The sequence below is a fragment of the Ixodes scapularis genome, unplaced genomic scaffold, assembly GCF_016920785.2.
Source record: "Ixodes scapularis isolate PalLabHiFi unplaced genomic scaffold, ASM1692078v2 PGA_scaffold1__304_contigs__length_218370807, whole genome shotgun sequence".
NCBI classification, from domain to species: domain Eukaryota; kingdom Metazoa; phylum Arthropoda; class Arachnida; order Ixodida; family Ixodidae; genus Ixodes; species Ixodes scapularis.
Genome location: NW_024609846.1, coordinates 159,967,355 through 159,990,344, shown reverse-complemented (window position 1 = coordinate 159,990,344; position 22,990 = coordinate 159,967,355). Strand labels below are relative to the sequence as shown.

General features: G+C 47.5%; 1 protein-coding gene across 2 annotated transcripts in view; it reads right to left on the bottom strand.

The window, feature by feature from the left end:
* Window positions 1-22,990, bottom strand: part of LOC8039028 (stress response protein nst1) — a 298,951-nt gene that overhangs the window by 43,707 nt on the left and 232,254 nt on the right. For both annotated transcript variants that reach the window (XM_029995006.3, XM_040216998.1), the window contains exon 7: window positions 16,321-16,524. In XM_029995006.3, the coding sequence (XP_029850866.2) occupies window positions 16,321-16,524 (204 nt within the window). The remainder of the gene's footprint in view (window positions 1-16,320; window positions 16,525-22,990) is intronic.

The following is a 22,990-nucleotide window of genomic DNA, read 5'->3' as shown; positions in this document are numbered from 1 at the left end:
ACGTTTCCCAAAACAACGCATTAATAGGCGGCCCAACAAGGCTTGCTATCGCTGCCGTGAACTTCAAGTTGCCGGAATTCTGGGCTGCCGACTCGGAACTCTGGTTCCTGACGATTGAGTCAACCTTCTGAAAGAACAAAATGACATCGCCATTGACGAAGTGCGACCAAGTAGTTTCCGCTCTGCCACAGTCATCAGCAGCAGTGGTTCGGGACATTCTTCGCGCTGCACCACAAGGTCAACCCTACGAGCACTTGAAGAACGAACTGATCAGGCGAACGACAGAGTCAGAACACCGTCGACTACAGCAGCTCCTCACGGCCGAAGAGTTGGGCGACAGGAAAATAACGGAACCCCTATGTCGCCTCTAGCAGCTCCTATAGGAGAGAGAGAGAGAGAGAGAGAATAAACATTTATTGTGGTCCTTATTAGTCCAGGACGTCATCTATAAACTCCCGGCATTTTACTATATGTTTGACAAGCAAACTCCAGAGTAGAGTGCTGTGTGCGGGTGGGGGAGCGATCCATTCCTCCCAGCAGCTCGGGTGAAGTGTTTTCGGTATTGTTTTGAGGGTCTCTTGTAGTGCTTGTTGGTTGTGAGGGCAGTCCCAAAGGATATGTTTATTATTAGGGTATCTGTGGCACTTTGCGCACTTAGGTTGACCCTCGCGTCCCAACAAATGATGCGTTATGTGTGGTGTGAGGAGGGTGCCAGTCTGGGCTCTTCGTACCAATGTAGAGTGCAGTCGGGTCAGAAATTGTGAGGGGGAAGGGAGGGTGGTCCTGTTCTCTCTCCATTCCAACAGTGTGTTGGTTCTGTTGGTGTGAAGTGTCTTCCTGTGTATGTAAGGGTCGTATGTTTGTGGCCATGGAGTGGAAGGTCCCGGTTCAGTAATAGCTTCACGGGCGAGCTGATGGGCCAGCTCGTTGCCTTCGATTCCTGTGTGGCCTGGAACCCATTCCAATGTGACTCGGAGGTCTGGGTGGTCTTTCATGACCTTGGAGAGGTTAGTCTTTATGTGAGGTGGTAAATTGTTTTCTCTAAATGTTCTCAGGGCGCCCTGACTGTCAGAGCCGATTGTGATGTTTTGTAGCTGGGCGTTTTCTTGAATGGCCTCCGCGATGGCTTGCACTTCCAAGCTAGTGGGTGATGGGGCCTCGTGGTGTTTTCGTTTTGTTTTCTTCGTAGGGCCGGCTGTGGCCGTCGCACCTTCTTGAGTGTGGTGTAAGTAGACGGCATCGGTGTAGATGCAGTTGGTGGGTTCTGGTCGTTTTGAGAGCATATGGACCCTCTCTTGTCTTCGTTCTTGGTGGCGCTCCGGGTCCATGTTTTTGGGAATGGGTCTAACCATGATGTTTGGTATGGTGTCCCATGGGGGCGGTTTCGGTGGGATAGGGGGAAGTGAGGTGATGTCATATCCCAGTGCCTCAAGGATTTTTCTGCCGTGCTGAGATGTTTGGAGCCTTTGTATCTGGCCAATTTTGTGGATTTCCGTCTTTTCTTCTAGCGTGTTCATTAGTCCTGTGGCTTGTAGAAGGTGAAGGGGGGTGAATTTTGGAACGCCTAAGGCGATCCTGATGGCCTTACGTATGCTTATTTCGATTTTCGAAAGTTGCGTTTTAGTGGGGGTGTAGTATGGGAGTCCATACATTATCCGGGAGATAATGAAGGCTTCTATGATTTTCTTGATTTCATGCTCTTTTAGTCCGTGCCTTTTTTGGGTGACTCTGCTGATCATATGCGTAATCTGGTGCATCTGTACTAGGGTTTTGTGGACCCAATCGTGGGCTTTGCCATTCTGGTCCAGCCAAAATCCTAATATTCTGATTTTTTTCCTTCTTGGGATGGCGTGTCCTGATAGATTCAGTTGGATGAGGTCGCGGGTTTTTTCTGCCTGCGGTTGGTTGGAGTTGAGGACCACGACATACTCGGTTTTCTCTGGGGCGCAGGACAGTCCCAATGTGTGGATGTAGTTATGGACAGCGTCTAGGCCCTCTTGTAATGTATGTTCTTGTTGTGCTGGGAGCCGCTGCAGCACCATAGCGTGATGTCATCCGCATATACTGCTGATTGGAGGTTCGTGATATCGTGAAGTTTGTGAGGTAGGTCCTTCATGGCAATGTTGAAAAGCGTGGGTGATAGTATGGCGCCTTGTGGTACCCCGGTGGTAATTACTCTCTCTTCACTTTTATATTCTCCAATTTTGATCCGTATGGTGCGGTTGGAAAGAAAGCTTCTGATGTAGGCTTCTAATCGTTTGCCTGGGCTGATTTCAGCGAGTTTGTCAAAAATGGCTTGGTGACTGACGTTGTCAAATGCTTTGCGGATATCTATGCCAATTATCGTGCGAGTTTGAGCTGTGCTTGGATAGTCGTAGACGTCTTGTTTGATTCGAAGCATCGTGTCTTGTGTGGACACGTGTCTACGGAATCCGGTCATGGTCTGGTGGAAGGTTCCCTGGTTGTGCAGGTGCCACTCCAGTCGTCGGAGGACCATCTTTTCCATGAGTTTTCCGACGCAAGATGTGAGAGAGATGGGCCTTAGGTTAGTGATTTCGGTGGGTGTCTTGCCTGGTTTGGGGATGGGGATGACTTCAGCGGTCTTCCATTCATGGGGAATGTTGCCACTTTCCCAGGCTTGGTTAATCTGATTAAGGAGGGCATCGATGTAGTTCTTAGGCAAGTTCTTAAGCATCGTATACGTTATGCTATCTGGTCCGGGGGTGGTGTTTCGTTTGATGGAGTAGAGGGCTGTCAACAGCTCGTTTTTGCTAAAGGGGCTGTCTGATCCTTCCTGCGTTTCGGTTATTCGCGTGTCATCAGTGAGGGCGGTTTGACCTGGTCCCGGGTTGTATGGTACAGAATAGGGGTAGAAGAGTGTGTGGAGTTTGGTCGCCAACTCTTCATTTGTGTAGCCCTGTTTAAGTTTGATCTTTTCTAATGAGTGTTTTGGCTTCTTTTTGTCGAGCAGTGCGTTCAGTATGCTCCAGACTCTGGCGGTGTGGAGTTGGCCGTTGAATCCGTTACATAGTTCAATCCACTGGTCGTCGGCGATTTTCTGGGCGTAATTTTCAGCTTCCTCTGTGATCTTCTGAATGACCTTCTTGAGGTTCCGATTTGTTTTTTTCTTTTTCCATTTCTTAACCAGCTTGTGTCTGGTGTCCCATAGATTGAGTAAATGTCTATCTATGCTGGGTGACTCCTCTGTCTTGGTAGGTGTGGCAGTGTGTTTCTTGATGCTTTCTGCAATGTCCTTGACCCACGCGCCAAAGTTGTCGGGGGGTTCGTTTTTTTCTAAGTCACTTCGGACTTTCTCCCATTTGGTGATGGTCGCTTTGGGAAGGTTTTGTTTTGATTTGTCAGACTTCTTGCGATTGGTCGTGGGTTGGGCGACCTCGATTTGGAGAATGTAGTGGTCGCTACCTAGGGTTTCTTCGGTATTTGACCATGTTATGCCGGTGGGGTTGTTCGACCAGCAGAGGTCCGGGCTGGTGTCCTTCTCAACGCTGTTGCCGATTCTTGTAGTGGCAGTGACATTGTTGATGAGGTGAAATTTGTGTTGTGCTGTTTGATTGTGTAGTGTGTTGCCGTTGTGATTTGTATTCTCGTATCCCCAGAGTGGATGGTGACTATTGAAGTCACCTGCGATGATGATTCGATGACCTTTTGTTTTTTGAGCCAGGTCTCGGATCCACTGCGTTTTCGCGATCTTGGTATTTGGTCGCCAATATACGTTGAATAATGTAATTGGTTGGGATTGGTTTGGTGGCTGGCACTCGATGCCTACTATTTCTTGGTTTTGATCGTTGAGGTGATCGGTGTTGATTTGGTTGGATGGAATTTGCTTCGCTACGTAGGTAGCTGTCGTGGTTATTGGGGCAATAGCTTTGTTGGGCGGTTGTAGCTTTTTGTTTTTCCTAGGTGTGACGCAGATGCTGGGTTGAGTGAACTTTTGGTAACCTGGGATGTTGAGGTCTCCGTTGGCTTCCTGTATGAGGATAATGTCGGGTTTGGGTTGTGTCTGTTGTATGCGAAGAGCGAGTTCGGCTTTTTTTCTTCGAAGGCCTCTACAGTTCCATTGCCATATTGTGGTGCTATTGTTGCTTTGTGTTGTTTTATTCATGTCCTCGTTCTTGTGGGGTAGTGGTCTCTTGGATATGCACTTTGGTCCCCTCTTGTGGCTCTTGGTCTTGGTAGCCTCTTTTGCGGCTCATGAGAAGATTGATCTTCGTTTCCATTTGGTTCATTTGTAGTTGCATTTGTTGATTTTGAATTGTTAGTTGGTGCACCATTTGCACAAGTGCGGTTAGGGTTATCTCTCTAGCAGGCTGGGGTTGTGACGGCGTCGTTACCGAGTCCGCTTCCTCCATGCTCTCCTGATTCATGGAGTGATGTTCGTTTCGTGATGGTGGCGCTATTAGGGGTTTGGGGGTCTGTGTGTGTCTCTGTTGGATACCCATAGCGATCGCTCGGGCTTGATTGCAAATTGTGGGGTTCTTGCGCGCTTTGATGAGGGCTTCCCTGTACGACTGTGTTTTGGTAAACGTGCTTTTGGGGTCGTCTTGAGGAGGATGGAATGGGTCACTCCTCCTCGGCAGACTCAGGCTCCTGGCCCGGGCCCTGGGGCGTCTGTTCGTTCTTGGAAGTTTGTCCCCCAACGTGTGGGTCGGCTTCTGGGTAGGTGGTCTTCTGGGCCTGTCCTGGCCTGCGTTGCGGTCGGTGCCGGGAGGGTTGGTTTGCTCCTGTTTCTGCGGTAGCATCGGGTATTCGTCTTCCAGTACTGCATACCGGTTGGCTATTTCTAGGTAGTGGCGCGATTAAGGAGGTGCCCTTGCATTTAGGCGTCGGGGCATCGGCCTTGAGGCAAGCAGTTGTCTTTTCTTGCGGTATAAGATACCTTGGTTGTGTTGTTCGTCGGCGTAGACCCGGGCCGGGCAACTGGGGTCGAGTGGAGAATGGTCCTCGTCGCAGTTCTTGCAGTATGGGGTGCATTGGTGGTTCCCGTAGATTTCGGTGTCGGGTGGAAATTCCTTGCTGCATTTCTGGCAGCACTTGAGGTGGTTCTTCTGCGGGCAGACCTCGGATTTGTGTCCGATGCTCAAGCACGTGCCGCATATTAGGCTTCGAGGCCTATAGGGGTACACGCGTGTAACTACCCAGTTTATGGTGACGTATTTTGGGGGGTAGGGTCCTTCAAAGGTAAGTAGAGCGGTATTGCTGTTGCCGATGGTATGGGCGGATATGAGTTTTCTTCCGTTGCATCCGATGTTCTCGAGTAGCCGCTCGTTCGACCATCCTTGAACACCATGTACTACACCGCGGGCATGGTCCTTGTTCATGGCCAAGTAGGTGCGGGTCGCGTGGTCTCTGCCTTGTATAGGGAGTGATTCAATCAGTAGAATCTTGTCCCGGGCACTCTGTTTGTATGTGTCCACGGCGATCAAGTTTTGTTGATTTTTGACTTTGATGTAGGTTTCTCCGCGCTCGGCTGTGGTGAGCTTAGCGGTCGTGATAACGGCTAAGCCGAGTTCGGTATGGGGTACTTGACGGAGGTCAATTCCGGTCTGTGGTTTGATTATAACGGTCTCGTATTGATTTAATCGTTGCTGGGCTGATGGGGTGCTCTTCCAGGGCGTGGTGTCGCGTAAATCAGCCATGGTGGGCAGGCGACTGCTCCACGGGGCTTGGGAGTGCTCGTTTGCGAAGTGAGCCATGACGGCAGAAAAACGTTGGTCGGGGTGAATTCAAGGGGTTCCGATCGGCGAGTGTCGTCGATGGAGCCTGAGCTGGAGGGCTTCTGGGTGCCTAGCGGTGAGCTACGCTGGCGAACTCGGCGCGCAACGCGCGCCGCGCCAGCGAGGACCTGTGCTTCAATGTAGTCTTAGCGGCGGACTGCGTGGTCTGGGCAGAAAGTGTTCGAATAATCAAGGAGACTCACTTCTTTCGCCGGAATTTTGACGGCGGTCTTGCGGGTGGTGTGCCGGTAAGTTCTTCAGTGTGAATTCAGGGTGGATTCGGTCTTTAGACCAGAATTTCAAGGAATTCTCGCGGAGCTCGAAGTGGGGAAACCTCACTCCGAGATCACCTCCTATAGGAGAGAAACCAGCCACTTTGGATACAACAATTCTCCGGGAGCTCTTCCTCCGAAGATTATTACAACCAGTCTGTATAATCCTGACAACGTCAACCACCGACTTCACCGCCACTTCGGCTCGGTTGGCCGAACAAATCATAAATGCGGGTTTCCCAGCCATCTTCCGCAGTGCAAGCCCAGGGCAATCGACTCCGCGGCCCATAACCGTCGCTGGTCAAGGAGGACAAGATCGCCCAACTCCTGTCTTCCAACTCTCGGATGGAAGCCAGGGTGAATCAGCTTACGCGAGAGCTCAAGGACCTCCTCATGAACCACTCTCGATCTTCGGGCGAAAAGAGACAACCGAACAATAGACAATGCCGTAGCAAGTCTCCTGCAAAACAACGGATCTGCTGGTAGCATTACCGCCACGGCGCTGCCGCCAAGAGGTGTCAAACCCCGTGTACTTACGCGGGAAACGACAGGGCCGCACGTTAGAGGCAGATGGTATAGCAAGCCTGGACTCCAACCGTCTTTTTGTGCGACGGACCAGTCCATTAAAATCATCTCATGAACACAGGGGTGGAGATTTGCGTCGTCCCACGAGCACCACGAAGAGCGGTGGCATCGACAAAACACCCCGCGACTACATGTAGTCAATGGCTCCCCGATCAAAACGTATGGACATTTTGACTCTAAACATTGGCCTCCGACAAACGTTCGATTGGGTTTTCTTAATCGCCGAGGTCCTTCAGCCCATCATCAGAGCCGACTTCCTCCGACATTTTGCCCTAATAATGGATGTCAAACGAAGACTCCCTCACGACACTGAGAGTCGTCTCACCTAGGGCCAATAAATGAGCTACGCTTAGAGTATCGGCACCCTGTTCCCCGATATTGTTTTGAGCGCTACCATTTTGGTGCTTGTGCAGAGCAGATGCAACTGCCGATCGTCATTATTCAAAAGTGCGACTTCATCAGCATTAGATTCAGTGTCAGAAAGCTAATATAACAATGCTTTGCTTTATGGCGAACTATCTAAAGATTTGTGGAGGGCGGAAAAGCGCTTCCTTTGATTTCAAATGACGCATGAGAGAACTGGCAACCATGATGTTTAGCCCCAAGATGGGAAGGTGCCGTTACTCTGAAGCGTAGCTTATGTAGTGGCACTAGTCTCACCGTACAAGGAATATCGGCGAGAGCCGTCCAAGAGTCACCTAGACTCTACCTACCGGCGCCCACCTCCCCACGGAAGGATATCCTCGGCGAATTCCCTAACATATCTCGTCTAACTTCAACGAATGCACCGCTGAAACACACAGTGACCCAACACATCGAGACGGCAGGACCTCCGGTGTTTGCACGGCCCCGACGCTTCGCACCATATAGACTCCGCATAGCGAAACAGGAATTTGAGCGCATGGTCGAACTTGGCTACGTCCGCCCATCCTCGAGGTGCTGGTCTTCAGCCCTCCAGATGGCACCAAAGAACAATGACGACTGGCGTCCTTGCGGCGGTTACAGAACCCCCAACCAACGAACGGTCCCCGATTGTTATTTGATACCACACATGCAGGATTTCACCAGCGCCTCACGTGGGGCAACCATCTTCGGTAAAGTGGATCTTGTGAATGCCTATACAACCAGATACCTGTGGAGCCGGTTGCTGTCCCCAAGGCCGCCATAATAACCCCATTTGGCATGTTCGAATACCTCCGAACGCCATTTGGACTCCGCAACGCGGCGCACACCTTTCAGATGTTCATCGACCAAGCACTACGTGGCTTAAGTTTCGCTTTTGCACATATGAATAATATCCTTGTTTTCAGCGACAGCCTGGACGACCACGTATACCACCTACGTCAGCTCTTCACTCGTCTCGAAAAACACGGGTTGGTCGTCAATCTGGCAAAATAGGCATTTGGCTTTGAAGGCTTGGATTTTCTGGGCCATCGCGTCGACACCCATGGCATAGGTCTTCTGCCACAACGAGTAGAAGCACTTCGCGAATTCCCGCAACTTACAACAGCAAAAACCTTTGCTAGTTTTTCGGGCTTGTGAATTTCTACAGACGTTCCGTTCCTCAATGTGCTACCATCCTTGAACCTCTGCTTGACCTCTTGCAAGGAAATCTGGGCAAAAACACAGTCTCACTTGGGCACCATCTGATGAAAGAGCATTTTCCTCCGTCAAAGAAAGACTGGCGAAAGTTACGCGGCTGATGAATCCCAAGCCTGGAGCACCGACATCAGTCATGGTAGACGCCTCAAGTTTCGCCACTGGATCTGTACTGCAGCAAAGCATCGACAAAAACGTGGCAACCTTCAGCCTTCTTCTCAAAGAAGATATCACCCACCGAGTGCCACTTTAGCACTTTTGGCAGAGAACTGTTAGGAGTACACCTGGCCATCAGACACTTCAGGCACTACCTTGAAGGACGACCATCTGTCGTGATGACAGATCACAAATCATTGACGTACGCTTTAACATCTAGCGGCGAAACGCACACGCCAAGAGGTATCCGACAAATAGTTTACGTCACGGAGTTCACGACGGACATTCGATTCGTGCCAGGCAAAGATAACTCCGCGGCGGGCGCATTCTTCCAAATTGGTGTAACCACCTCTTCCGCCGAACAGACCGTTGTCAGCTACGAAGCCACAGTGGCAGCGCAAAGCACAGACGCAATGCTACATCTGCGGGAAACAAAAACAATGAAAGGCGTTTACAACTTTCTGTTAGACGAATTAGAGCGCAGCTCTTGAGGAGGAGGAAGAAAGAGTACGGAGGAGAGGGTATACCCCTCATCCTCCACCTCTTCTCCTTCCGTACTCCTATATATATATATATATATATATATATATATATAAATATATATATATTCTGGTATTCTCGCTCACCGCTTGTCCGGAGAAAGGAAATGTAGTTTTCACATCTGGAAGCTTCACTCGGCATGTCTAATTTTTCCGGTGCCAGGAAACAGGACAGCAGGATCAAGTGGGAGAACGGGACAGCGTTACAGTCAACACTTTGACAAAGCACGTGATACTCTCGAAGTCATTATAGTTGCTGTCGGCTCTGTCGAAGACTGCTCGGCGTTTTTGATTACCTCAGCATTAGTCTTGAGCGTGCTCCCCCGTGATGGCACAGCAGAACAGCGAGTGCACGTCCCTCGGGGCCAATGGGATGTTTTCCTCCCTGACTTGTATGAAGTTCTTCTTTGTCTTGCACGAAATATTCGGCGAGTGCCGTAGGGGAGAGATAAAGAGCTGCCACGAGCTAACCGTTGTCGACCTTAGCGGAACAAAACGTACCAACTTCGTTTGACGTGCCACAGAGATCGATGGGTACAGCACAGACCCGTACCCATGTAAATGGCCACTTGGATAATGAGTACACCACGTTTTCACGCGTGCCTCCCTGTGATTTATGAACGGTGATATCACTTGCCTGCAAAACGGGTAGCTGGCATCTTCCCTCCTCCTTCTCTTCTCCTCCTCCCTCCTCTCGTCCTCCTCCTCTCTCTACCCTTGGTTGTAGCAGAACGAGCGCAACTTGCTCGTCGGTCCCTAGCCAAACGCTGTGCTCTATTTTCCTGCGTCTCGTTGGCAGGCGATAACGCTGAGCATCGGTGGGCAGCCGCTTCTGTTTAGCAATGTCCTTTTCAGGCCATTTCAGGCCGTTTTTTTAAATATTTCTGGAGACAACCGGAGCACTTTCAGCAAGTGCATGTCTTCTCTCGCAAGATGGATGAATGTGTATATTCTATTGGCTATATTCTTTGTATAGAGCGGTAACCTGCGCCACCTAGCTCAGAAACATGTACACACTTGTTCTGTATCCTCATAGGCTCAGGAGTTAAATTTGGTTCTATTATTTGGAACTCACTATCTTCAGTCGAAGTTTCAAGTATTAAAAGTGTGCGGAATAAATTTATTTGAATTATTTACGACCGATACATTGGTCGAAAACTGTTTCTCTTAGTTACGATTCTTTGCTATCATTATTTAGAGTTGAAAGGCTTTTAACGAGGAGGGCCATCAGATACATTAATTTCCTTTATAAGTAAGTGCATGGCACAATTAAATCTGAGAGTTTGCTCGTTATTATTGACTTTCATGTGCCCACTGGAGCAAGTCGTCATTTCTTAACATTTACCCACATTAAATGTGTGGATAGCCACCATTATATCGAATGCAGTCCGCTTTTAATAACATAGTCAAATGTGAATTAATTTGTTTTATTTTAATAAATTTGAGTTAGCCTTGCAAACGTTTATTTTATCTCACTCAGATTTTCTGTAAAAGCTGTATTTGCATTACAAACTTGTATTCCTATCTTCTACCATGCATGTTTCTGCACGTTTTAAATTGCGTTGCTGTAAAAACCAACTGTAGCGTACCACACAAACGACTCCATAGCTGTTTGTGGTCAAGAAAAAATAAAGCATTATTATTATTATTATTATTACGGAGCGCCTTGATCCTCACAATAGTTAAATTTATTTTCTTTCTCTTAATATTATTTTATTGTCCCTCTAGAAAAATAACCATACATTTATTTATTTGTTTATTTCTACATGGTCTATTATAATATCTTGCATTTTTATGGGTTCCCCCTTTAGATGTTAAACACTACTCGACACTTGGCACTATAACTCAGGCCCAAGATCTTGCTCTCCACATATTCCTGTTAGTTCTTGCAATGTATTTGGAATAGATATCAAAAGTACTATATTCTTTGACCCCATTCCAGAGTGTGCCTGCCCTCTTACACAAGGAGCGCAATCTTTGTACAATGGCGGACACAAGCGCGAACACCTTGCGTTCGTTCCCTCATCGGCTGTACAAGCCCTCGCTTAAAGGGATCAAAAGTCGAACCTGCCCACGTACCTACTTCGACGTTCCGCAGCGTCGATTGACGATCAAAATGTTATAGGATTTACTTGCTACTATATTATTTCATACTATATCCGACTGCATTCATAGGCCTCGCCGTTGGCGCAATCGTTGAGTGTTGGTCTCACAATATCAAGGTACTGGGTTCGATTGCCCTTGGAGTACCTCTGGGTTTTTTATTGTTTTTTTTAATTAACCACTTATCACTTTCCCGCATATGCGCATTCATTTTGTGTAACATAGCATAATTTTTAGGGAGGGGGGGGGGGGTTGCCGAAAAAAAGTGCTATCGTCTTTAAAAACTTATTTTAGCGACCTAATTGCTCCTACCCAGGGATGAGCAGTATTTCAAATACAAGTATTTGAAATACGTATTTAAAATACTTTGTGTATTTTGCATTTGTATTTAATTACAGATTGGGTAATGTGTTTGACGTATATATTTAAATACTAAAACGTGGGTATTTAAAATACAATTGTAATTAAATACAATTTTGTGGGCGAAAATACATACCTCAAATTTATTGTCACTGTCCAGAGCAGGAAGGAAACTACGTTCTGCACCGAACGCAGTGTCTCTCAATCAAGCACAAGCGTTTAGTGACTTTGTGATTACGAAGCTATACTCCGTTTCACCTTCAGTCCGAGCGCAGCGGACGCTAGGAGTAATCCCAGCCAATCCAGCGTGGGGAGAGTGTCATGTGACCTTGAGCTCCCTGTGTCCCTCTGCCCAACCGGCAGGTCACGCGATTTTCTCCCGGCGCTGGATCGGCTGGGATAGCTCGTGGCGTCCACTGCGCTCAGACTGAAGGTGGAACGCAGTGTAGCACAGGGCAAGAATAGTGACGAAATCGACGTTCACAGGCAGACTGGCTAAATAAGTGCCTGTGACAACTTGTGATGCTTTCCAGCCTGATTTCCATCCATATTCTTTCCTGGAACATTCTAAATGCGCGGGTCGTCCAGATTTTCGTAACTAGTGCGAGTTGTTCTATACCAAAGTGTAATCGACAAAAAAAGCTGCTTGAAGCTCTGTACTTTTTTCACCTATTACGTCCAAGCTGATTACATTTTTTTTGTGATTATATTTCTATTACGTTACTAGAGCCTCGCACATTAACTCCCGAGTGTGCGATGCAAAATTAAAATGAGATACACAGAAGCCCGTTGCAGGTACCCTGAAGTCGCTGACGCAAATTTTTAGGAATGTATTTGGAAAAGTATTTGGAGGAGACCAAATACATTTGGTTGTATTTATATCTTGTACTTAAATGCTTTTTTGGAAATGTAATTAGATTTGTAATTAAATACATTTTTGACGAAGTATCTTGTATTTGTATTTCGACACATATTTGCATGTATTTTGCCCATCTCTGCTCCTACCCTAGTCAGACCAACGCATCTCCCGGCGTTCGGAGAAATGTCGCTAGAGGACGGCACCGTCGTGCATATATAAGTACCCCTAACAAGTGGCCTCCGAAAAACGTGGCGTTTCGTCGCCTTTTCGTGCTGTGAAGCGAGGGTAATGCATTACGGGAGCAACGATCACTAGGGAGTTGTGGTAGATCATTTTTCTCTTCTGCTATGGTATCCGTGAAGAAAACGCCCCTGTTGTGCATGCGCGCCGCCAGCCTTGTCTCATAGTTCAAGGTCTTGTGGCGGATTACGAAGCGCTATCCGGGTGCTTAGAGAGATGCGGGAACGGTCTACTAAAACTCCTCACTGTCTCCTCGGTTTCGGATGCGCCTGTGTTCTTGTAAGGTGACGGCGGTGACGGGTCGGCCGGTCGGCAGGGTCGGTCCGCTAGTTTTGTTTTGTGTGAAAGGAGTAGCGTTGGAGCGTGTGGTCGCAGACCAAGTGTGAATAACGCCGGGGAGATGCTACTCTGCGAAGTAGTGCGGCAATTCGAATAAGACGCCAGATGTTTCTCTGTTGCTGTTTCCAACAGACCACAGGTATGTTTTCGGTTCGGAAGTTCTTTAGCTCACTACGGCCAAGTCTGGTGAACGAGAGTTCTTAGTATACGTTATTAATATTTATCTAATGTACGAGAGGAGGCAATCGTTGGCTAATTGGTCAAAAGGTCACAAGAGAACAAAACACTGCTATCTCTGTTCAGCTCAGCGTAACAGCCGACACCATGAAATATGCAAGATAAAAACTAGACCTTTGATTAATGTGACATTTGGCGCCTCGCTCATTTTTTGGTTCTGAGTATCCACTATTCTCTAATATTGTTCATTGTTTACGTCACCAATTGTGTACGGCGACAAAAAATAAAGGACCGTGACAGCCTAACTTTGCGGAATGCTGCGTTTTCACCAACATTCCCAGGAAGGAGGCACGTTCGAAAGCACACGCCTCTACCACGGCCCTTACCAGAACTTCACGCTTCTTGTAACCTGACATATAAGGTTTGAGCACTATAAATTAGAAGAAATACGTTTAAATGAGGTTTATCGAAAGGATACGGTCGCAACAGCAGACCTGGTTTGAAAAAATGGTGTAGGTCAAACAGCTGCGTTAGTTAAGGTAGTATAAAATGAGATTACCCCAACAACAAAATGAGCGTGGCAACCGAACCTTGTGTGTACTGTCAGGAAGCTAACCGAAAATGAGTCGATGACGGAGAATGGGTGAACGTGCGTTCGCACACCTCGAGAGCGGATCAAATGCCAATCAAATTAGGCATTCGATTTTGATTCGACAGCATGATTTTTGTCTGCATGTTGGCATATGACGACATTGCTACACGCTGAAGATGTTAAATGTAGCTAGTGTAGTTTGATTGCTAGCCTGCGGTCTTTACGTGCATCACACATCAATCTCGAGACAGGCGCCGGTGGGTATTGATGACAGGATCCCCTGGGTATATTCAAGCTTCAGCTTCCGCTTTACGTGTTCCGAACTGCGTTACGCAAACACTTCACCGCCGATCTCTAAGAGCGGATGAGAGCTATTCCCGGTGAGAAGCTCGCGAGGGGCACCTCTATTTTCCTGAGTATGGGTAGTTCGCATGCTACCCAAGCGGCTATGTTTTAATTTTTGTAGTTTATAGAAGCTTGGAATTGCTCGTAATTGCACCAGTAACGGAAGTTAAAGTATCCTTACTCTGGGTTATGAAAAATATTTCGCCAGGCGGCGATATCCACATTTCTCGCAGCGAATACTCCGTTCACCCTTAAAGGGATACGGAAACAAAAATTGAAATATTCAGATTTTGTTCGTAAGTGAGTCAAGCATGACGGATAATAACCGTAAATGATAATCGCATGTTTGTATATTGAACGACTGGCTATATTTTTTGTTCCAAACGGTGCACTCGAGCAAGCGCTCGAAGAGAAGCGAACGGAGAGCGCCATGCGTCATGGGATAGCCGGCGCAAACAAAAACAGAAAGAAAAGATTTCCCGCGTTCGTGACGTAGCAAGGCTGGCGTGATTATGAGCTTTGCCCTTGGTGGCGTTGTCAGCTATCAGCGTTGCGGTGGTGTAGCGTCAGCGCGTTACAACCGAGCCGTTCGAAGTACCCGTGGGGTGACGAGCGTGTGGCTGGCCCAAGGAGCACGTAGCTTCCACAACACTGTCAGCTTAGGGCTAAACGGGGTGGGGAACGCAACTTTTGTGCGAGTTTTGAGCGACGGGCTAATCTTCTAGAGGGAGAATGGCTGTGTCGGGTTGCACGAACGAGGGTGCGAGAAAGAGGGGAGTCCTTCCGTTCCGTCTTCTTGGACCGCTTGGTACAATGCGCGACTTGTGAGTTTAGGAGGAAAGCTAAGAAGGAAAACGTTGAAATGCCAAAGAGCGGCGCTGCTCCGATGGATTCTGCTACGTCACGACTACGTAGCAGATTCCACAACATTGCTAGACTACCTCCCAAATAGGCTCCGCATGCATCCACCAAGTGCACATTGAAGATCGTTTATTTAGCTTTAAAATTAGTTTTCTTGTGCTTTTCAACAAAAGACGTGTTTTTGAGGTTAGGGTGCAACATGCAGCACATTAAAGCTATAAAATGATCGCTGAAATTTCGTTTCCCTACCCCTTTAAAGGAGGGATGCAACGATTTTTGTTCTGTGCACGAATACCGCTTGAAACGAATCCCTGGCATTAATGACCTATGAAACACGCGTTTGTCTTTTACCACACGCAACAGAAGCCGCAAAAACAATTAAAGAAAAAAAAATAGCAGCGTTTACTGCCTCAACTCGCAGAGGTTTGATCATAGCCACGCGCTGGGGTTGGCAAAGCACAGGGCACGTGCGTAGTTCCAGACATCGTTAGGGTTCGACTTCTGTCGTCATTGCAGCTATTGGACACGGGCCATTGCTCGAATGCTTCCCGAACTATTGATTATCACAAGCCCAAATCGAGTGCCCGCGCAATGCTCAGGTCCAGTCTTGGAGCCACATTCAAATATCGACACTGCAGTGCGACCCCCAAGCTACGTTATCAAGTTTTGCGAATAAAAAACTAAAAGAAAACGGCCGCTTTTGTCCTTGAAATTACACCGCAACAAAGGATTTCCTTGGCCACTGGAGTTGCGTGCGAGTATTCGCGGCGAAAAGTTTGGGTGACCCTGCCTGGTGGAATTTTTCCACAACCAAGAGTGAGGATACTTCCCTCTGCTGGTGCAAGTACGTGCAATGCCAAGCTTCTGTGAACTTTGAAAATGAAAACCTAACCGCGTGGGTAGCACGTGCACTACCTATAGTGAGGAAAACAAAAGCGCTCCTAGTGAGCTTCCCACCACGAATACATGGATCCCATTAATGCCACTTAGCTCGGGTAAAGTGAAAAAAAATTCCAAGGAAATATCGTTGCACGGCACTTTTAAGCTGAGACTAGAAACTCCGCCTTTGGTGCGAGCTCACTGGCTTCCGCAGTGCTTTGGTTGCACGTGCCTGCGCGTTCACACTTGTGTTAGCAAGGGCAGAAAGCTCGCGCTGAATGTGGAGCTTCAATCCCAGCTCAAGGGCGAACGGAGTATATGCATGCGCACTCTTCTGATAAAATGTCACAGAAAGTTGTCATTGAGTCCAAGCATAGACAAAGAAAACTTTGGGCGAGCCTTTTCGATCCATGATCACCTCCCGCAGCACTGCCAAAGATGACTTATCCTGTGGTGTATGGCACGTACTTAGACACCGTGAGATATTGTTGCTCTAGTTTTTGTTATTACAAACTCGGCTGACGTAAATGCCTGAAACAGCAATGCCGCACCTTTTGGGCACTTTGAGGCGTATTGTAGGTGCGGGCGTCATCTAAAGTTTAAAGAGCGCGTTGCTCAGTTGCATTAGCAGTAAGCGAGGGCATCTAGGCAAAACAAGGTTCGAGGGATCCGGGCCCACCTCTTCCATCCTCTTGTCCCACTCCCGGCGGACCTTGAGGGCTTCCCGCTCGGTCTGTCCGAGGTTCCCCTCGAGCCGACGGAGCTTCTCGGTGAGCTCGACCAGCTGCTCCTCGACTATCTCTCTCCCCTCCGGGAGCTCCGGGATGGCCTTGGGCTGGGACTTCTTGCTCGGCTTGCGCAGCTGCTTCTGCAGCGTCTCCACCTGGCCAGAAAGAACGGCGAACACCTAGAAGTTAGAACACGTTCCTAGGTCAATAAATCTGTGTGCAATCTTATGTACCGAGGAACATGCCGTGCGCTTTAGCAGCGCGTCCTATAGACCTTTGCAAGAAGAGTTGTCTGGCCGCCGCCATTTTGGAAATCGAGCGACCCCTATCAGCCAGAAATATCTGCCACCCGCCTGAGCTGTGGAAATCCAGTCCGCTCGACTCCACACCTGTATTGTGCATCTGAAGTTCGCCGGCTTTTCTTGAAAGTTTTTACTTTAGTTGCCTGTTCAGGATGCTTACCCTGTGTGTGTTATCTTCCACTGTGAGAACCAGGAAATACCAGGGCTCGTAGCCTGCTCGGCCTTCGCCGGAAACGAAGGAAGAGAGCGAATGTCAAGCAGCCCGCGACGCGGGCAGTTCGACTTACTTCGAGGATTATCTCTGTTGAGAAAATCTCCGAAAAGCCTTCCCGGCTATGTTCCGGGTCTTCGCGAAAAATAGCTGATAGGGTTTAGTCCAAGGTGTGGGGACGGAATATACACGTTCGTTCATTTGCTTCGATTTTATGCAAAAAACAAACAAACAAAAAACAGCTTACTTCAACACGTGCCCCAAAACCTTCCGGATTCCGTCCGGTCGTCGTGAATCGACTATCGTCGACACTGATATTGTACATACTGTTTTATTTGAAACCTTTCTAAAATCCTGTACGGATAATGCGGCACCGTTGGGTAAGTACAATATATGATGTCCGATTGATGAGACTCCTTGAATTTCATGTGAGTGGGGAATACCCATCCAGTTTGTCTATCCTGTGTGGTGAAATATCTTCGAGAATTAAGACCTTTGTAGATTGACACGGCTAATTGTATGGTGCCGAAAAATATCAACATAAAATCAAACAGACATTCCAGTTGCATTGGTTCTGGCGCGGATGGACTTACCGAAACAGCTGCCATTTTTTAGTTTTTGTTCCCCAAAAATAGTCAATACGTACTTAAAAACCTTGAGAAATTCTATTCGCCATAGAGCAAAAAAAAAAAAAAAAATAGAACGCAGCAATTTAGCCTCCACGTAGATTGTCACAGCCCACTGACAAGAAAACCCACCGCCCAGCGCCATCGGGCAACACTGACATACCCTCTCAAAACCAGAGGCGCGCGCTGTTAATCGCTTCGTTCAAGACTGAAAGAAGGCGAGAGAGAAGAGGGGAAAGGGCTACCGGCCCTTTCCCTTTTGCTGGTGCGTTAGAAAGAGGGAAAATCCCGGAGAAGAGGCTTCGCCGGTGTTGTGTACGCATTGCCCAAACTTCGCGCTTTCTTCTCTCTTTTAAACTCTCAAACTTAATTAGAGCCACGGGTTGGGTAGTGACAGTCCCCCGGCCATCGCGACGCCATTGCTCGGTTATAGGGTCCACGAATAACGACACAAAGCATCGAATTCTGTCTGGGGACCTTTGTAGCTTGCACGGAATCCGGCAAGGCGCGTGTGGCTGCAATGTCTTTAAGCTCTATCGCTCTCCAGATCACCTCGATCTCCTGCGGCAGAGGGTTGCATCCGTTAAACCGAAAAGTCTTTTCCCCAACGCTATCCTCTTGACTGTGCATGGAACATTTTCTGAATGGAGCGCACACCGAACGCTGCACCGTCGATGAACATGGGGTACGCTCGCAAGGTGCGTGCACGTTTTCTCGTGATGCTTGGTTTTCATTTTGTAACTTTATGTAACTGAATTTATCTTAATATTGATATCTTGAAGTGCTGAAACTGAGTCGATTTTATTATATATAACACTTAGTGGAAGGCTCCTTCCCTCCGTGAGGTGTGGCTGGAAATTGTTAAAAAGTTAGTTCTATCGGTTTTCCTTAATCGAGACCTCCTGCGCCATACCAGAGAGCCGTGAACCTATTTTGACCGTCACAACGCGACTAGATTCTTCTTATTTTTGAAATTAGTACAAAATTTAGCTCCAAATAAACCTACAGTTTTTGTTTCTAAAAGTTGAAACATGCTCACGCATCGATTTGGAATCGATAAACCCAGGCACGTAGCCAGGGTTTTGATGGGGGGGGGGGGGGGGGGGGGGGGGGGTGCCCATGACAAAATGCTGAATGAGGGGGGGGGGGGGGCGGAGGGAAGGCCCCAGCATGATGGAAGATTTCGGCGGGCCTTATAGGCCACCCCCCTGGATACGTGCCTGGACGAATCATCGATCGACTCGCTCCGGCAATAGGCCCATCTCGACTTTGCTGTTTTAGTTCTTGACAAAAGACACACTCGTCGAAACGGGATCCTCAAATAAAACATTTATAAACACCTTCAAGCCAGAGTGAGCTGCCTTCGATCGTACCCTTCAATGTTTATAAACGTTTTATTTGAGGATCCCGTGTCGACGAATGTGTCTTTTGTCGAGAACTAAGAACAGCAAAGTCGAGATGGACCTATTGCCGGAGCGAGTCGATCAATGATTCAGCGATTCGAAATCGATGCATGCACATATTTCAACTCTTAGCAACAGAAATTGAAGATGGCTTATGCACCCGCACTCGCAGGATTCTGTGCAAGCTACAAAGTTCCTCGGACAGTATTCGAGGCTTTCTGTCGTTATTCGTGCACCCTATAACCGAGCAATGGTGTTCGCGATGACCCGGGGATTGTCGCCATCCAAGCTTGTGGCTCTAATTAAGTTTGGGAGTTTAAAACAGACAACAGAGCGCAAACGAAGTTCGGGCAATGCATACACCCAACACCGGCGAAGCCTCTCATCCGGGACTTTCACTCTTCGGGGAAAGCGCGGTAGCCCTTTCTCCTCTTCTCTCTCGCTCTCAAAATGGCGCTGCCGACGATAAAACGGTCTATAGTTACATAATACCCGCCATGTCCGAGCAGTGGCAAGGAGAAGGGAGACGGCATATAGTACATGTAGCTTCTGTGTGGTGGAGCCACCTGGGTGTTCAGCAAACCTGTTGTGTCGGGAAGCCAACCACCTCCTCCGCTTGTGACTCTATGAGGCTGCCTCAACAGCACCGAGAGCCAGGAATTTAGGACGTCGTAGACCGACAGTCAAGCGCTCAAGACCAGCTCGCGGCTTTTCAGCAGAAAAATGTTGCGTATGTTTACTATCGTTCATCCGCAAACGAGACGGCGCACTATTTCTGTGTGCGCCATTCACTGTAACCGCCAAAACCCCAAACTGACACCGAAGCAGACTACCATGCGTTCGCCACGTTCCCCTACCTCGTTCGCGCTACTCAAGCGCCGCCTAGCCATATTTTCGTTAGTTTCTGTACTTTCGGTATTTTGTCTAAATGAAACTATTTTTGAACCAAGGTGGTCGCTTCCAGAAACGTCTTTCACATATTGTAAAAACACGCATGCTGTCTTAAATAATGATGTAATTACTACCCACTAAAAAAGAACAAAAAAAAAAAAAAAAACGGCCGCGTGGCTTTGCTACCTATCCGTTCGCGCATGTTATAAGGTGGAGTAGCGGGACTGGACATCCCGTGGAGGGAACCCCAGTTCCGCTACACCCTCTGATGGCGTGTTTACACCCTCCGATAGCGTGTTTAAGTTAAAAAAAAGATGGCACTTGTCTCAGATTATTGTTGCTCAAGCCCACACCCTTCTAGACCCCAAGGGGACAGCAAAGTACAGTTCTCACCAAACTTATACGGAACACTCGAAATCTGTCTTTTCTCGTGGGATCCCTTTGCATGCAGCAGCCGAGCAACGGTTTCGTAGTGTAGCAGTCCACAAACCGTCCCGAAGGGCTACATCAAGGAACCGTTGCTTAGCTGCCTCCAGGAAAACGCTTCCACGGGAAAACACTCAATTCGCGTGTTCCATGTAAGTTTCGTGAGCACTGTACACTTTTTTTTTGACATTTGATGCTAAATTATTGTAAGTTGCAACAACAGGAAAGAATAAACACACAACAAACGAGGCGCAGGCGAGGTACTGAGTACTGTGTCCAAGGCATACCACCTAGAAGACAATGCCTGCGCATGGCGTCGTCGTTGATACCGCCACAAGCGGCAAACACGGTAAAGCTTGACGGGAGACGCGGGAAAGCAGCAAACGCGTCCGTGTTGTCGTCGCCGCCTTTTACCATTGTGCTCGTTTTGAGAGGCTGCAAGGTGTCCCAGCGGCGATGCTGACGAAATGTAGGTAGCGCTGTGTGTATCCACAAGTGATGACGTTTAGAGGAAAAAGGCCTTTGCCTGTGGTCCAATACCGGCTCCACAGTGTCACAAACCAAGATAACATGCCTAAAAAATAAATAGTACTGTTGGTGGCGCGTCTTGGAGGCCTTGCTGATGCTATCAAGTACGACTCGTTAGCAAACTTCTTGACATATGACCGTCGCCAGGCGGTGACAAGATAGCGTATTTGTCAACCACACGTTACTGATCACCGGAGCCGTCAAACGACATGCTTCAATATCAGCGAGCGGGGTGGGTTGCTGGTGTCGTGACCATTCGTGCTCCCCTAAAAACCACTGCGTTCCGCGTTATGCAATGTAGTTCTATCAGCACAAGGGGCACTTTCCAAACTGCAACTGAGCCGGCGCGGCCTCTGTGCCACACAAAACAACATGATGGGTGGATCTTGAACTTGCCCCGTTGCCAGCCAGTTTCACTATACAGGGTACGAAACTTCACACAGACGTGTTGAAATGTTTGAAGTGGCTGATTCCGGTGTATTAGGTCAATTGCTTCGTCCGGTAGCAGACTTTCTCGCCAAAATTTAGCAGACCTTAGATCTTTTTAAAATGACATACGAATCCTCTACACATATTTCTGTCACTTCAGGCGTGCACTAGAGATCGGTGCTTGGTACCCTTTTGTTTTTTATTTTGCGAATAATATTTCAAAATGTAACCAGGTACCAATGGAACACTTCGCAAGTGATTGCGTAATTTATTCGTAAATATTATTCTAGCACGATAAATAAAGACCGAAAATGCCAATTACAACCCAAGATTGATATTTCTTTTTCACCGCTTGGTGACGGCCAAATGACTGAAAATGATTCGTGGGATCGCACTAAAAATATAAAGTTTGAAAACTGCGTAATTGCGTAGAGAAAAAAAAAAAAATTCAGAAAGCTTGATTTGGAACGCCCACCCGAATGTAGCTAGCGAGATGGTGCACTCCTTACCTTTTTGGATAACCTCAAACAAGAAGCGTCGTTTTACTTTCTTTCTCTCTTATCGTTCATTGGTAGGCACTTATACCACCCGGCCACGGTGTAAGATACACCCGGCCAACTGCGAGAGTATTTCGTGAGACCTTTCTTCGCGTGCGGACGACCGAGTCCTTTTTCAGTTCCTTTTTTAGGTGTGTTAAGGCCGGTTCAGAGACTTGCGTTTGAGTGCGTTTGACTGCGTTGCATCGAGAGCCGAAAGCGAGTCACCGGCACATCTGTGCTTCGTATAAAGCGTGGAATTCAATTCTAGGAGTCATCTTGGCACGCGATGTAAGCGGCAGGGATGTCCTGCTTTCTCGCAGCCGCAACGCAGTCAAACGCAGTCAAAAGGCTTTAGACGGTCTAAAACAATTTTTAAAAAAGGTAAGAAAAAAAAAAAAAAAAAAAAGCGGCGTGTAGAAGATTTTGGTGAACGACATGAGGGGCTATGTCGCAAAGGTGCTGCGTGAGAAGTTATCCAAGAGGAGGTTATTCCGCACCAAAAAAAAAAAACAACGTATCCGAGCCGTTCTCGACTTACCCGTTGTGCGCAACCCTCTGAATGCCCTCAGCACAACCGCCGGGTACCGCCATATTGAGAATACGAGGAAAAAGCTAAGAAACAGCCAATGTTTCGTGATTTACACTGCCGGTTTTTTATTTTTAATTTTCGAAGTCATCATTGTAGTGTTTTTACAGTTGTCGTAAAAAAAAGAAAAGAAATGTATTTCATGAATGGCAGTGATAATTACTACAGACATGCAATTTTCGACACCTCTTAACGTTTTCAAAAATGCTTTCGCCAATAACGTCACTCAAAAAAAGTGAGAAAGAGCTCAAATTGGGAAAGGAGGACGTAAACCTTAGAAAACTTTTCGCACGTCAGACTTCTTTTTTTTTTTCGCGATGATTTCTTTTTTGTTATTTCGCCATGCGCTTTTGAAGCCTTTGAGACAGGAAACAAATATCGATATTCGGGTTTTCAGTGGTCCTTTAACAGTGCCCTAGTGAAGATGGAGGAATAGGCGAGCAAATTATGAATGTTAAAAAAAATTACGAGAAAATTGTAGCTATGTCAATAACCTCGTGAGAAAATCCCATGAAATTTCCTTATGAATTGAATGGAGACAAAATGTCAATCTTTTAAAATACATTTGCGTTGCCTGAAAAAAAAAAAAAAGACCGGCTAAGAATTATTATTTTTATAACATGAACAAGGCAAGAAGTGAGCTCTTTTGCTTTTTGATGAACACCTTCCACAAAGAGCAA